This window comes from Helicoverpa armigera, chromosome 5 (assembly GCF_030705265.1).
Source record: "Helicoverpa armigera isolate CAAS_96S chromosome 5, ASM3070526v1, whole genome shotgun sequence".
Classification (NCBI taxonomy): Eukaryota; Metazoa; Arthropoda; class Insecta; order Lepidoptera; family Noctuidae; genus Helicoverpa; species Helicoverpa armigera.
Genome location: NC_087124.1, coordinates 7,470,105 through 7,485,174, shown reverse-complemented (window position 1 = coordinate 7,485,174; position 15,070 = coordinate 7,470,105). Strand labels below are relative to the sequence as shown.

Sequence of the window (15,070 nt, the reverse complement as noted above, 5' to 3'; positions counted from 1 at the left end):
GTATAATCAAATAAAATGCAAGAATATGATCACTTTAAATATTTAATATAAAAATCGTCGCTTACGTCAATATCACACACGAGCTTACATCATCTATTTATCTTAAGTATAAAAACTATGACTTCGCATTAAATTATCGTTCTCGCAGTATAAAAAAGGCGCACTCGTCATCACAGCAGCGCATTCGCTATACACAATATACCGAACGCGTATACACCAGGCACACTGCACACATCACAGTCAGTGCCGCGGCGGCGCGGCGGGGGGCGGGGCCCGGGGGGCGGGGGGCGGGGCTAGGCGCGCGGGCGCAGCGCCTGCGTCACCAGCGCCACGAGCGCCGCCAGCGCCGACAGCGACAGCGGCGTCAGCGAGCGCGCGCCGCTGTGCCCGCTGTTGTCGCCAGAATCCGACCCATCTGTACATACAACACTCTATGCTTACTTGAACTATTACAGCAATCGTGGACGACCACTCTTTCCAACCATTTCGCTATAAAGACAGAATCCGTTTCTAAAACACTTTATATAGTTTCAAATGTAATGTTAGCCTCATTAAATTATAGTGACAATTGCTTTAAAATGCAACGAATTCTGCTTCATACATTCTTAACTGGTTAGGACGAGTGGCACACGACAACATGCTGTAGTGTATAGTGCGCTGTGAGGTTTTAAAACCTTACAAATAATAAGTAATTATCAACTCAAAAGGACAAAGTGCATTAGGACATTGGACACAACAGTAACACAAATGTAAAATGTGCGAATGTACAGATACTGTGAATTCCATTTCTGCATTGCATAAGGTGTCAACCACGGTTGAGTATATAGAAGATAGAAGAAATGGAATTAACTGTATCTGAAAATTATAATGAAATTAAAATAAACCTACAGATGCGGATGAGTGAAGACGCGGCGGAGTGAAAACCCTCCTAATATATGAAGCGGCTCGGGGCCACGAGTGAACCTCAAGTTACAGTCTAGCGCCTGAAGACTGAACGCTCACCACTGAAACATCAAGTTGCCTTTAGCAACAATACTTTAGTTCCCCGCAACCGGTACCACTACGTGCTACTAACTACTTTTATACCAATACTATTTACATCGTTTACTTGTAGGCTTTCGTTTCACTTCTCATGTTGGTCGATATTATACAACAGATACATTGTAGCATAAACAGTTACTTATTCAACCCAAACATTTTTCAAAATGGGAGGCTATTCAGTTAGCGTTAGTGAAAAACTTCGTAGTTAAATTGCATAAAAATATAATTAAAAGAAAAAGAGTAATCTTGAATTATATTTTTTATCCTTTCACCTTTATTAATCGATAAATATTTTTCACCTCAAAATCGTGTACGTTGTGTACCTATTTTTACGATTGAGGCAATGTTGTGAATAAATTCTTAAAAATATTGATTTGATGGAATATTATTTAACATTTCAGTGAAACGAAAAACACATCTAATACTTGATCAAATTCAAGCATGCATTATTATATTTCAAAGAAACTGTTCTCAAATATTCAATTTGACACAAAAACAGTTTCAGTTAATATCATACTGTATAATTTCTACAGATATTCTACAAACGTTTGATTAATAAATTCTACTTGGTTGTTAAAATAATATCACCTCTCTGAGTATCAGTGAGTCAGAGTCATGCTTCACGCTCATGTTAGTCACAAAACTATTACAATATATAAATATGGACATAGACATTCATGTCAACAATAATAATTATAATCAATCCATGCATACAGCATACAGTTTTACACTATGACGTGTTTCAGATTCGCTAGGAATCACTGATTTATCATGATAGGATTTTTTCCGTAATTCCTAGTATGTTCATTAATGCAATAAATTGCAAGGTTCATCGGAATTTAATTTAAATAAATTAGTACAATTCGTGATGTTAATAAGTTATAAGTCTAATTGTATCATACACCATGTGTTTTTGTGTTACACAGTGCTAGTAATCCAAATCAAACGTGCTATCTGCATCAAGTGGGTCAAAAACTTTATCTTACACTGATACACATCTTCGTCGATTGGACGAAAATAATCGTCCACGGCTGAACTCATTAAATGTTCAATACAACTACGTTTATTTTACGCTTGGAAACTCCTGGAAACCGACGAGGTTTTCAATAAATATATTGTTTTTTCTAATATACTCTATCACCTTTTCCGTGTACAAAAACGAACTCTGTGCTCAAACAATCACTAAACTACTACCTCAGTATAGTTTATACTAACTACAAAGTTAATACTCAGAAACCAAAAGACCAAGATCTCCGATCACCCGATAGCAAGACGAGGTAACGTCATTGCATGGAACGAAACCATTATTTCTTAGGTAAATACAATTCAGAAAACAAAACATTTCGTTTTGTAAAACTTTTGACACCTGACTATACAGTGTGGCTTATAATTGTATGTACCTAAGAAATTTGATGAGTTAAAAGTAATGTTAATATGAGTAAGCAAAGCGTTATGAAGCTACTTACAAACCAGCGTGGTTGCTTCCACCTCAAGCATAGAACTAACTACCATGCAGAAACATGCAAGTGAAATGAAATAAACGTACAGGCAGCGCGCGACAAGCTCGCCGGTACTAAAATCACCGCTTATTTTCTATAATCTCACTGGTATTCTTATATTGTATGTAACTAATTGAGTCTTTGTTCTTTATGCAATTTTTCTATGTACAATATTCAGGAACACTCCACCGAGGCTATTTCCTGAACCAGAAGAATGATCTGGGAGCGGATGATTTTACACCTAGAAAAAAACACACACACATCGAAACGTGAACACGCCCAGCCACCGATATTATTGCTATGACAACACGGTGACTGTTTGTTGTTTGTGACATTAACATAGTGATTAAAACCAATAAAAATGTTGGTGCAAACACTGAACTAAAATGTGAAAACTGAATCAACATAAAACGAATCCTATATTTACCGGATCGACGCACGTTATTTTCATTAATACAGTTTTCCTCCTTAGATTGAAAACATCGTAATTTTTCCAGTTTGAATACTCTTAATTTATAAGTTTAACACTAGGTGAGTTTCTTTGTGTTTTAACCATAATCGATTCGGCAAATATTTATTTCTTTATCAAAGTGTTTAAAAAATCTTGGACAATTAAACTGATTGGTGCTTGTGCTAATCTGTGCTTGCATTGCAAAGTGAATCTAAATTGTTCTTTTTTTTCACCGAAAACATCGCAAAATTCGACTGTGTTGACAAAACTGTGGCCAAGTTACATATAAACTTTTCATTTTCATAAGGATTTGCAGTATACGAGTATGTTTGGTTTTTTGGGAGTATTTATGCCACAGTTTTGACAACGGCAGGTAGGATCGGAGGCGCCCAGAAGCCGCGCAGTCGTCGATGTCGAACCGGCCACCGTCTCAGCCACTGCACTCATTCAATAAGCACACAGGCAACAGCTCTCAGTATTAGTTAGTAGCGGCCATTATAAGCAGAACGCTTATTTATATTAGTAAGAAACAAAGCGAATTAATTTTCGCAATAAAGGGTTAGTTGCTTTCCAACAAGTTATCCGTTAATAAAGCTGAAAATTAGTTAGTATATATTTTTTTTTATCAGTTAGTAAATGAAAAAAACCTATGTTAAGTTATTTTGTTAGTACACGAAAACTATTACCGTAGTTCACTACGGATATTACAACAAGATTGTAATTGTACTGATTAACAGTTCAATTGGTTCTATAACAACATATAGTACAACAAATATTGGACAACAGACTTACGAGAAGGGTTTACAAAACAACTAATAGATAGACATCCACATAGACACAAGAGCAAACATGGAACAGTGGAGTCGACGAGGAGGTGTCTCGTCCCTAAGGTCACATCATAAGGTAGTCAAGTATTTATCATAGTCAAGGGAGTTATAAACCAATGTCGTTGTAAGTGAGGTCAATGTGCAGTTCCCATCTGGGGAGCTCTTTTAAATGAATAAAGAGGTTTTATAGCACGTTATGACAAAATATGTTGAAAAAAAAGTCAATTAAGTAGTCTGTTAAAGTCACATCCATAATGCTTTCTTTATCAACAAAGTATTATTCAAACTTTTTTTCACATCGAGTAGTTTAATTGAAGACTTCGGGACTAGAAAATTCTCATTGGCTTTTTAGACAAAATCTATCAAGTAAACAGTCAAAAAAGTCAGTCTGTACTGTGACGTCATAGTCGCGCGGTCCTGGGTGTCCGCCTACCTGCGTCGAACAGTATGTCTCCGACGTCGTCTTCGCCGACGGGAGCGTCGGAGAGGCGCGCGTTGTTACCTCCCACGGTGCCCCGCGGCGCGCTGCTGCAGCCGAGCCACCAGAACGCCGTCGACCGAGGGAACGCGGGATTGTCTGAGTCCACCTGAATATTGATAAAGAATAAATTAGATTTTATAATATAACGCGACGTCAATTAACTTCTATACAAGGAATAAATATAGCGGTTTGACATATTTTCTATACAAAAGCAAGATAAAAGCTATTAAAACGTCAAACATATTCTTCAGAAAAAAAAATCTCTAGTGATTGAAAATCGGCCCTATAAGATTTACACTGTAAATCACTGTATGTATCGAGGTTTTTAGAATAATACACTGTTATGGTGTTCAAACTTACACTGAAAGTTCTATCATTAAACCGCCAATAGGATCCACCCTTGAAGAAGTACGTGTATCCATTGGTATACTGCAGGGCTGCGTCAATGCTATCAGGAATGCCTTCCCAGTTGGACAGCGGTTTGGGGTATGTGGCCTTGACGGGCGGGCGTTGTGAAGGATCGAAGCGCCAAAACTTGGTGCCCTTGTAGAAGTAGATCTTGCCGTTGCCTGACCAGACTAAAGCAGCGTCCAGGTTGTCTGGGATGCCGGTGAAACCTGCGTCAAATAATTTTGGATTAGTTTATGAGGACTTTAAACAATTAGAGTGTATCATTGGTTTTAGTTATGATGTGATAAAATTCGGCATACAGTTAAGTTTGCTCCGTACGTAAAAACCAGCTCACCTTCACTAATGTCTTTAGGATAATCTCCGTCCATCTTCTGTCCATTATACCTCCAGTATTTGGATCCCTTAAAGAAGTAGGTCTTGCCGTTCTTGTAAGTGAAGGCAGCATCGATGTTGCCAGGCAGGCCGGGCCATGCTCGGGCGATCAGACGCGGGTAGCCTGACGCGACACCGTCCTCCGTCAGACGCCAGTAGTGCTCGCCTGGAAAAGTTGGGGAAAATCCACAATTAGCGAGATCAATATTTTTTTGGGGCTTAATGTATTTCCTTGATACTTTTGGGGTTTTGTTCGCAAGCAGACGCAACTCGACAGTACATAAGCTGTAAAGAATTACAAACCATGACGATACTGTATAACTTAGGTATCATTAAAGTTACATTTGGCTGACAAGGACCCCGCGAACAACGCTTCGGTCACATAAAAGTAGTGCCTGCCTACAATAAATCTTCGAACTGATTTCCATACCTTTGAATATAAAAGTGCCACCGTCAGCCGAGTTGAAGATGGTGTCGAACTTAGGGTCTCCGCAGAGCGCTGGGTCCTCGGCTGAGGGTTGCTGCGTTGTGGCACGAGGTACGGACGGTGGGGCGGCCGCTCCGGGAAGGCCGGGTAGGCCTCCGATGTCTGTCTGCGTCTTGTGACCGTACAGAGCCTAGAAAACGTGGAAATAAAGGATTTATTATTCACATAAAAGACATAATTTATTAACTGACATCGCTGTGTATCTTAAAAGAAACTTAGTGTGAGCCAATAAATTAATAATGCAAACACATTATCTATGCGAGTTAAACGCCAATAAATCAGTATTTACCTGAATGCCTTGGATGTCATCTTGGTCAAGTTGGAAGGCAGGGTCGTATCCTCGGTAGAAGGGAGCCATGAGAGCTGAACGAACATCGCTGTGAGACAGCCCTAGGGAATGACCGAACTCGTGAGCTGCGACCTGTGAACATTGCATTTTATATTTAGAATGGACACAGTTTTCAATTTTGAATACGAACTCTCATAACTGAAAATGACAAAAAAAAATTAAGTATGTATTTACGAACTTTAAAAAATTCAATGAATTACCTGGAAGAGATTGGTTCCCCTCCTCGAGTTAATGGACCACATCTCAGCGTCATCGAAGTGAGCGTCGCCGCCGTATACCTGCACAAACGAGACACAATTGAGGAAAATCAACAACACTAAGTACTGATGAATCAATAATTGTCATATTGTTGTAAAACCTCAGCTAGGCGCACGTACAATTCTCAGTAAGTAATTAAAATGACTGATTCTGCAATAACTCATTTTAATAAAGGCGTTTTCTAAAGTATAAGTACCTACTACAATCTTCAATTATTTCACTTGATCGCCGTGAAAGGCAATGTCAATCATTAGGTGTTTTGTTATGTTTATGTTTAACAATATTAATTATTTTTTGCATATAAACAAACACACTTAGGTGTATGATACTTTCGTACCTATGTGAAATATAAACCCCCAGATTAAACTATAGGAACTACTTATTAACCCCTCTGTATTAAAAAATTAAGCTTTACTTTATTTGCTACTTGTCGATTACCGATCCTAATGAGGATATATTTTGTCCTATTCCCATAACACAGATTAATCCCTCAGCAACAGACTCATATAATTGCTTGTGTCAACTGTGCTTGCCCAGAAAATGGATAAGAAAAGATATCGTTTACATTTCATATTAGGGCAGTCGTTGGTAAATCAGCCAGTAGGTAAGCTACAAAAGTATTTAGCAAGTATTTTCTAACTGTAAAATACTTTCTTATCTCCTTAATACTTGCAAAAAGTCTTGTTTGTCTAGCTCACGTTCCGTGAACACAATGTTTAGTTCGTCTATTGTGCATAGTGTAACAATAATGGTTACAGCACATAGTAGCAAAGCGAATAAATATTATAATTTGTTTTGCACAATAAACCGTTTTATTATCCCATTACCACCACAAAAGAACTTTCACTATTTAGGCGTCAATCTGTTACATCCGTTATTTTTATTTGTTACGCTTTAACATAATGGGACATTCCTTTTTGTTCGAAATTCACGCGTTTGTTCAGTTTGAAACAAAACTTATTGGCGAGTTCAAAATCTAATCGATTTCCCAAAATAATAATCATGAAACAAATTACTTGTTTTTGTAAACTCATAGTCTAGTAATCAATCTGGAAGGTGGTAAAAAGCGATATGAAAAAAGGCGAGATCGATAGCAGACATTTCGTCAGGTACTAAACGATTAACATCGTCACTTACAGCGAAACCTATTATAATTCCAATTGTTCATTGCGACACGGCCTGAATAGTAAAATTATTTGAATATCATTTGCCTAAATGCTATTGAATGCAGTCACAAATAGTTCTTTACACGTTTAAATGGAACTATGCGTGAAACTTTTTCAAAATGATCACAAATAGTCAGTTGTATTTATGTAACAAAAAATCGAGTTCAATGAAACACAGTTGTTAATAAATAATGCAAATGAAATATTGATATACCTACCTACTACCAAATGGATATTGAAATTTTTATTTCAAAAAACATAATTCGTACTTTCGTACTCGTTCATTTAGTTAGATCATTACTAAACGAAAACTCTTGTCTGATAGTAATGTTTGGTTTAATCCCTCGGACAAATCTCACTAAATGTCGCCTTGCTAGTCCAATAAGCTTTGTGTGTATTTCTGTATAAATATACCGTATAAAATACCTAGTAGAATCGTATATTTTCAACACTTACGGGGAAGTAGGCGTGGGCAAGGGTGCCACCAGGACCATCGAAGGGGTCGCCGTCTCCGTGCTCTCCCTTCTCGAACCTACACGAAAATCATCTCAAGTTAATACATGATGTAAGCTGTTATAACATTGTTAGAATACATAACCTTTCGTAATACAGAAGAAATAAAAGCTTAAAAAATTACTACGTATGTTTTTGCGATGAGCCATAAAATGGAAGTAACAATCGATCGATAGTAATAAAATTTCTATATCCTATCCAATCAATGATGATCGCGGATCAACGCAGTGACAAGCATTACTACGTAAATAGTTACGCGTCCACCGCTCAATGACAACCATTCACGTAGTTACGCAACAGAGATTACCGCGGATTGTGACCAAAAACCTATTATGAGTGATTCAAATAACCCTACGTACAATACAGAATGGCCACTGGCACGATTTCAATATCAGTGCGATCTAAACGATGCACGGCCGTGCTACCACGAAACACTCATTTTATTTCAACTTCGTTTCGCACGAACAGTACTCTAATTTTTGAATAAACTTTCAATTAAGCACGTTACAATACGAAATTAAATTGAAAGCCGTAGAACCAAAATGTTGGATTACTTAAGTATTGACTTTAGAAATATTGTTTGTAGTAGTTTTCCGATTTCACCTGTTGAAATGTTCGTAACTTGCTAGTTGTAGTACAAACCTTACAGCTAGGTGAAATAATTCTAAACACACGAAATACATTTCAAGCGAGTATTTTTTTCTGTTGAGCAATTTTCAACATCAATGTCAAAAACATTGCTAACTTTCTGAATTGTTTCTTTTCTATATTGACTTTTCAATAGAATAGTGCGTAATTTAAATTATTTCAAAACTTGCCTGATTTCAATGTGGACTTGTCCGGACCGCTTCTGCGTAAAGGTAAGGTCTGTGTAGTCGGACCACACTGAGAAGGCTTTGGCAAGTTCATTGTCGACTTCAGCTCGGTTCAGCTTAGATGGGTACTTAGAGATCTTGTAAGTTAAGTTCTTGACGCGCCATCTTGAGCCTGGATAAAACATTTGCATAAATATTTACAAGCTTAAGGTTCACAAATAAATAATATTTATTAAGGACGGTCATGGTCTTATGCAAATAGTAATTTGATATAAACAAAGCGTGATAATTAATAATATTTAGCAGAAGGGTCACTCACCCTGCAGCGCGTATCTCTTGGCGCGGCTCTCCGAAGCCCACCTTGTCTCGCACGCCGCACCTCGGCAATGACATTACTTTTGTTGTTTCCTCGTCTAATTCGCCTGTAAACAAATCATTGAAAATATGTTTATACATTTTGCGGTTTCTAATCGGCATGACTAATGTTTATAGGAAATAAACGTAACTACATAACTTTACGGATGTCAACAATGCGTAAGATCAGTTGAATTTCAATTATTATCCCATTAACATTGTAAAACATTGCGGAGTGTCAAAGGACAAACATAGATTTTTTGTAAAGACCGATGACAAGGAAGTAATTACAGAATCACATCGACCAAAACCGCACACGGAAAACGATGAATAATGAGGAACCATGGTCGCACCAACCGCTGATCAGCTGCCAGTTGGAAGTTGTTAGCGATGCGATCGATTTACATTCGTAGTTACGGGGAATAACAATGTAGTTGTTAAATTCATACGCCATAAGGAAAACTACTTCATCTTTAATATCTCTATTGTAGGAAAAAGAATTAATGAACCCATGAACGCGTCTGAATAACAAAAACATTACATCACTCTGTCGCAGCGGCTCCTAATTTTCAGGAAGGTGACAAAACAATTCCTAACGTTTATCGTTCCAAATAACGTCAGCATGAAACCTTTAAAGGCATCATAACGTAGTGTTGGTGACAAGCGCGTCCGAACTCGTGCACTGACCGATAATGAATTATTTATTTGTATGTATCGTCTGTGCGTTATTTGCTTACATAACAACACTGCCTTCAGTCATAGTCAAGACCAATAAACCACTTCTCGTGTCAAGGCACGTACGTGTACGAAGACGAGCGAAGCACTGCCCACATAATTCTAGCGTGTTTAAATAGTCGGTTGTGGAGATCACAGACTTATAAATTGCTTCGTGGATGTGTGTGATTGTAATAACTGTGATGAGAACGACCAAGGCTGCCCGACCAACTGTATAGAACTAACTACCTACTTTAAGGGTTACCGTTAAAATGTTAATACCTATTGCAAATTTTATATTCAAAGCAAGTGTGGCCTGTTATAGTTTTAAGTGATCAACAAGGTTTTTGATCTTTATTGGTAGATACAATTTGAAATATCTGTGATGAGAGGTATTTGTTGGCGTCGGGCCAAGTGGCAGCCCTGAAGAAATGATATTCTCGATGATAGTGTAAGTAAGTATTACTTCGTTGCAAGGTCAAAGAGGCCCGGATGTGATCCAACATCTCATTAATTATGTCAACCTGCGCAATTTATGAAACTCGCGCATTAGTCTCATAACTTCAGTGATACAATGAATTCTCACTATGACTATTACATAAACGATGCAAGTTAATATACTCACATGATTGATAGTCTTTTAATTCAATTATGATAATTGATTGTAAGTAGTTTTCAGAATTAGATGGAATCATAAATAATACTGATGATAATTAATTACTCTTAACATTTATCATCAATCTGTTGACAAATGGAAGTGTTTTTACAGGTACCTACTTTTTATAATTATGATAAATTGTTCAACCTGTCTTACGCGAACTCTACTCAATACAAAACTGCAATACAATTCTAAGTTAATCAAAGTAAGCAGTCGTAATATCGGATTACGCAAATTGTTCTACATAAAATTACAACCAGGTAAAATAACTGCAACTTTCACAGACCACAGCTGATTGTCTCTTAATCAAAGAGTAATGGTCCGTGAATATTTGTTGGTTGGAGCACCTTCCAGTAACATTTACTCGACTGAATCATGCAGCTTAGTGCTTACTATTTACTTAGGACACTATTTTGAACAAATTAGGTTCGTAATTATTCACTAGATAAACATATCAATCACTATAACACCTACAATCATCCCAGCCGTTGACAAACATTAGCATTGATTTATTTAAACAAGTGTGTTTTCAACCATGCATGTTTTTGTTTAGATAATATTAAATTGGGCTAGGCACACAAAGGAAAAAGTGTGATAAAGTAGTTATATTAATAGATGTTAGATTATAAAGTGTTCACCCTTTTCAAACTGCATTACTGTTTTATCATTTCCTAACCTACTATAGTTGATAAATGGAACAGTTGGCAGTAAATTGCAGAATAATGACAGGGTTGCCAGCGATTGGCCGATAGTCGTAGATAACCTCACCTGTCGCGTTTAGCCCGGCGAAGCTCTGGAACTCGGCAATAGCTCGGCGCCACGAACTCTCGTCCATGATGTGCCCGCTCGAAGGATTCCTCACAGAGGGGCTTAGGTACCCGTACTGCGCTAAGTACATCTGAAAGTAGGCATCATGTTCAACCTGCCGCATCCAATTAAGGAGTAGGCCTCTGTTCTCAAACGAAAGATGTCTAGCTACTGGTTAAATTGTGATCAAAATACTGCTGGTGCATAAGCTTTCGTTTCTAAAGTGCTTGTCTAAATGTGAATTAAGTTCTATGTGCAGTTCTAAACTTCAATCGAATGAAAACAGAGTTTCAATACAATTTGGTGCATATTTTCGGTTTACAAAAATCTCCAGAAATATATGTAAATACATATATTAGGCGTAGAAATGGATTTTCATTACAATTACCTGACAAGAAGTGCATACTTAGTTAATATTGAAGTTAATTTCTTGTTAAAGAGGTCTCGTTTATCTGGTACAAGTAGTTGGTGACGTTATATTATCTCACATGATCGCAAGGCTACCCACCCATTGTTTACTGTCAACGCGCTTGATAACACGAAACACGTCGTTACGGCAAATACATGGATAAGAAGATTATTTCTTATCCGACGTGTAACTCAGTTCATTCTATTCATTTCACAAGATAATCTTAATTACTGAACGTACAATTAACTTGTTATTCCTACCTTCGGACCTGATAGATATACATAGGTAGGCTGTTGAGTGTCATCTTAGACGTTCAGAAATATACAAGTTATCGAAGGTTTCGTTATATGTTTGTGCTGCGTTCGGTAGTCGTGGATGGTATACGGAGACATTGCGACCTTGGCCAGTGGCAGTGGCGGAGTGCGTGCGCTGCATCGCAATGCGCGGGCGCACATATCTCGGCGCAGCAGCGCCTGCAGGCTCTTTGTTCCCTCACGCCGGGGAATACTCGCAACAATGTCACTGTTAATCCTGCAGTCAATACCCCAAAGCCCGTGTTTACTATTGTCTGTCCAATGCCACGAGAATACTAAACATATTTTCAAAGATTTCTACTATTTGTTAAGCAAATCAAACGTACGTTTTACAGATATCATCACGAATGAGTGATTGACCTCTGGATGAAAAATACATTCCTAGAGGTACTCGTGTTCAATATTTTATGGCCGAGTATTTCTATTGTTCGTAACTGCTATTTCTACATGTTATACAGTTTCAATGACTATTAATCATCTCTTGAAAAAAAATTACATGGTATTAAAACCTGCGCATGCAGCTTTTATATTGCAAATAAATCAATGTTTATATCGATGACTAAACGCGAGAGAATGGGTCAATTTTGGGTGTGTTGGGCAGGACATTGACACTGAGCAGCACAAAGTTGCACACCATTGTTTGTGACACAAACCAAACCGCATGACTTGTGCGTCTCGTACCGATGTAAATATTGTAACCTGCTTGGTCTACATAACGTATGGTAACAATGTTCCTGAGCAAACTATTGTTCATTACATGTAACAATTCTATGGAAACCCGCGGAGGTTTCAAGATACACAACGAGTATTGTCGAGCAACTGCAAAAAGTAGCGTCTCACCGGCAAACCATATTTAACTTGGGCTTTTAAGTGAAAGGAATAAGAACCGAGTCGTGTTACAGACGAAGGATTATTGATGGAGGCGTTTAAAGAATGGATTGGTATGAGCATATCGGGGTCAGTATGTCTCCATGAGTAACGGGTACTGTCGGAGCCTGCGCCCGCGCTGATCTCACGGCGGTGCCTGCGGCGTGCCTGCTCCACAGACCCACTTAAGTCATGCAAATTTGTATAGCCCGGGGGGGCGTCAAACGGCACGTATCACGCATCATCGCTGTGTACCAATGTTAATTGGAAAAAATAACATGCTCCGGACATGTATTTTGACAAACATAATGCAGGCAAAGCTCGGTAATGCCTTTCAAACCATCATTTAAGGCGATTTTAAGTTTTAAGAACCACTGTGTTAAAGCGATTTAATTTAAACCGTTACTCAATTTTAACAGGAATTTTGGTCCGTTTTATATTACTTACACCGTTAATGTAATGATGTTTAAGCACCAGTTTTATGATTAAATTGATTGAACATACTTTTTGATATAATATCTTCGTCTTTTCTCAGAAGGATAAGGCAGAGACGTATGTACGTTTATACGAACGTAGAGTGTACACATTTCATCAATAAACAGTTATGAAAAACCTGTTTTAATTGAAATTAAAACTTGTGTGCTCTCTTAAAATGCCTGCTTGAAAATACGTATGAACTGTAAATCCTAAACGATTGGACGTGACTATATTTTGTGGTAATAAATACTAATATCTCTAGGATCTTAAGTATTTGAACAAAGCACGACTATATACCGGTCCGGACGCTAGTAATTTTCAACAGAAAGAACTAACGGTTCGGCTAACATTACGGAATTTCAATAGAAAGGATTACGTGTCGAGTGAATTAAAATGTCCAAAACCACGTGGTCGTAGTGAATCATCAGGTCAAATATTATAGTAGTGACAAGCTTTGTAATGCCAAACACTCATAAATAAGTAATTAGTTTAACGATAGTAATAATATTTAAGTCTTCTCATCTGATTTTTTAACCCAATCGCGGAAAACCGTAAGGAAAAGTGTTTTTATTTATTTTAAAAATTACATCTAGAAACTATTTTTTTTAATTTTACCAAAATATGGACATCAATTTGATCACATCAGTATCAATTTGAACAGAGTCAATTTGTAGGAAATGTGCTAATCGATAAAGTAAATAAATGTCCACTTGAAAAAACACCTGTGTCATTGACCTATTTATTTTTATATTGTGATTCACACACTCCTCTGTTTGTAAAAATATGTGTTTTTGCTCATTATTCAGCCCTAAACTTAGTCATAACTTCATGACTATTTTGCAGTTCCGGTCCCGACCTACCTTTTGTGTACTCTGTATGTCATTGTTTGAAGGTAATGTGTATTTTGTGATAAAGGTAATTTTATCAGACAGGAAAGAAGGAATCTGTCCTTCTGATTTCATGTTCAAATTGAAGGCCTTACTGATACTACAAAACAAAAATATTTCTCTATGATTTACATTTATCGCTCACTTGAACATGTTCACATATGAACATAGGTCTAAACGTTATTCGTATTAACATCACATGCAGCACACAATAAAGTCAATCAATAAAACAAATATAATAATGGCATTAGCATACGTTGTTACGTAACATAATTGTTGTATTATATTCGTTATTAGTATTCAGAGAGGCACGACAAAAAAGGCGCAATACGTACACATGTGCAGGACTCTGGTATGGGACGATTATCTACTGAACCGATTACAATGTAAACCATGCGGGCATTTAATGACACCTATGTATGATTGCGTACCTCGCTCATTGTTGGATAACTGCTGACATTGGCTCGGATTCACGTGGAGCCATCATTAAATTGCCCTCCGGTATTATGGTAAAATCGAGAGCCATCCATACACAGTCATAAACTATTGTGTAACAATAAATCACCTTTAATTTGCATTAGAATTGCTTTTTATCGTGTTTAAACAAGAATTTGCAATTACTTAACGCTGATAATGATCGTCATTTAAAATTATATTGTGTGCGTAGTTGAATTTATAATCCTCGGACTACTATAGTAAGTTAAACGCACAGTAAGTAGTGTTATTTCTTTTTTTTTTAAATAATTATCTATTATTAAAAAATCGTCTGAAAACATTTTTACCGCCATAAATCTAGTTTGAAAGTACAGCCAGACAACTTTAACCCTACCATATTAGGTGACTAGACTCATGCAGTGCACATGTCAGAAAGACAAACAAAACAGGTTGCTCATAAATAGCTATCACAATGGCT

At 37.3% G+C, this 15,070-nt stretch overlaps 1 protein-coding gene across 1 annotated transcript in view; it reads right to left on the bottom strand.

The window, feature by feature from the left end:
* Nucleotides 1–24: 24 nt before the first annotated feature.
* Nucleotides 25–15,070, bottom strand: part of LOC110371693 (matrix metalloproteinase-14) — a 29,144-nt gene continuing 14,098 nt past the window's right edge. The window contains 12 exon segments of the mRNA XM_021328057.3: nucleotides 25–415; nucleotides 4,252–4,405; nucleotides 4,660–4,916; nucleotides 5,045–5,248; nucleotides 5,513–5,699; nucleotides 5,859–5,990; nucleotides 6,119–6,196; nucleotides 7,799–7,874; nucleotides 8,674–8,842; nucleotides 8,990–9,015; nucleotides 9,017–9,092; nucleotides 11,165–11,318. Coding sequence (XP_021183732.3) covers nucleotides 294–415; nucleotides 4,252–4,405; nucleotides 4,660–4,916; nucleotides 5,045–5,248; nucleotides 5,513–5,699; nucleotides 5,859–5,990; nucleotides 6,119–6,196; nucleotides 7,799–7,874; nucleotides 8,674–8,842; nucleotides 8,990–9,015; nucleotides 9,017–9,092; nucleotides 11,165–11,318 — 1,635 coding nt within the window. The 3' untranslated portion in view covers nucleotides 25–293.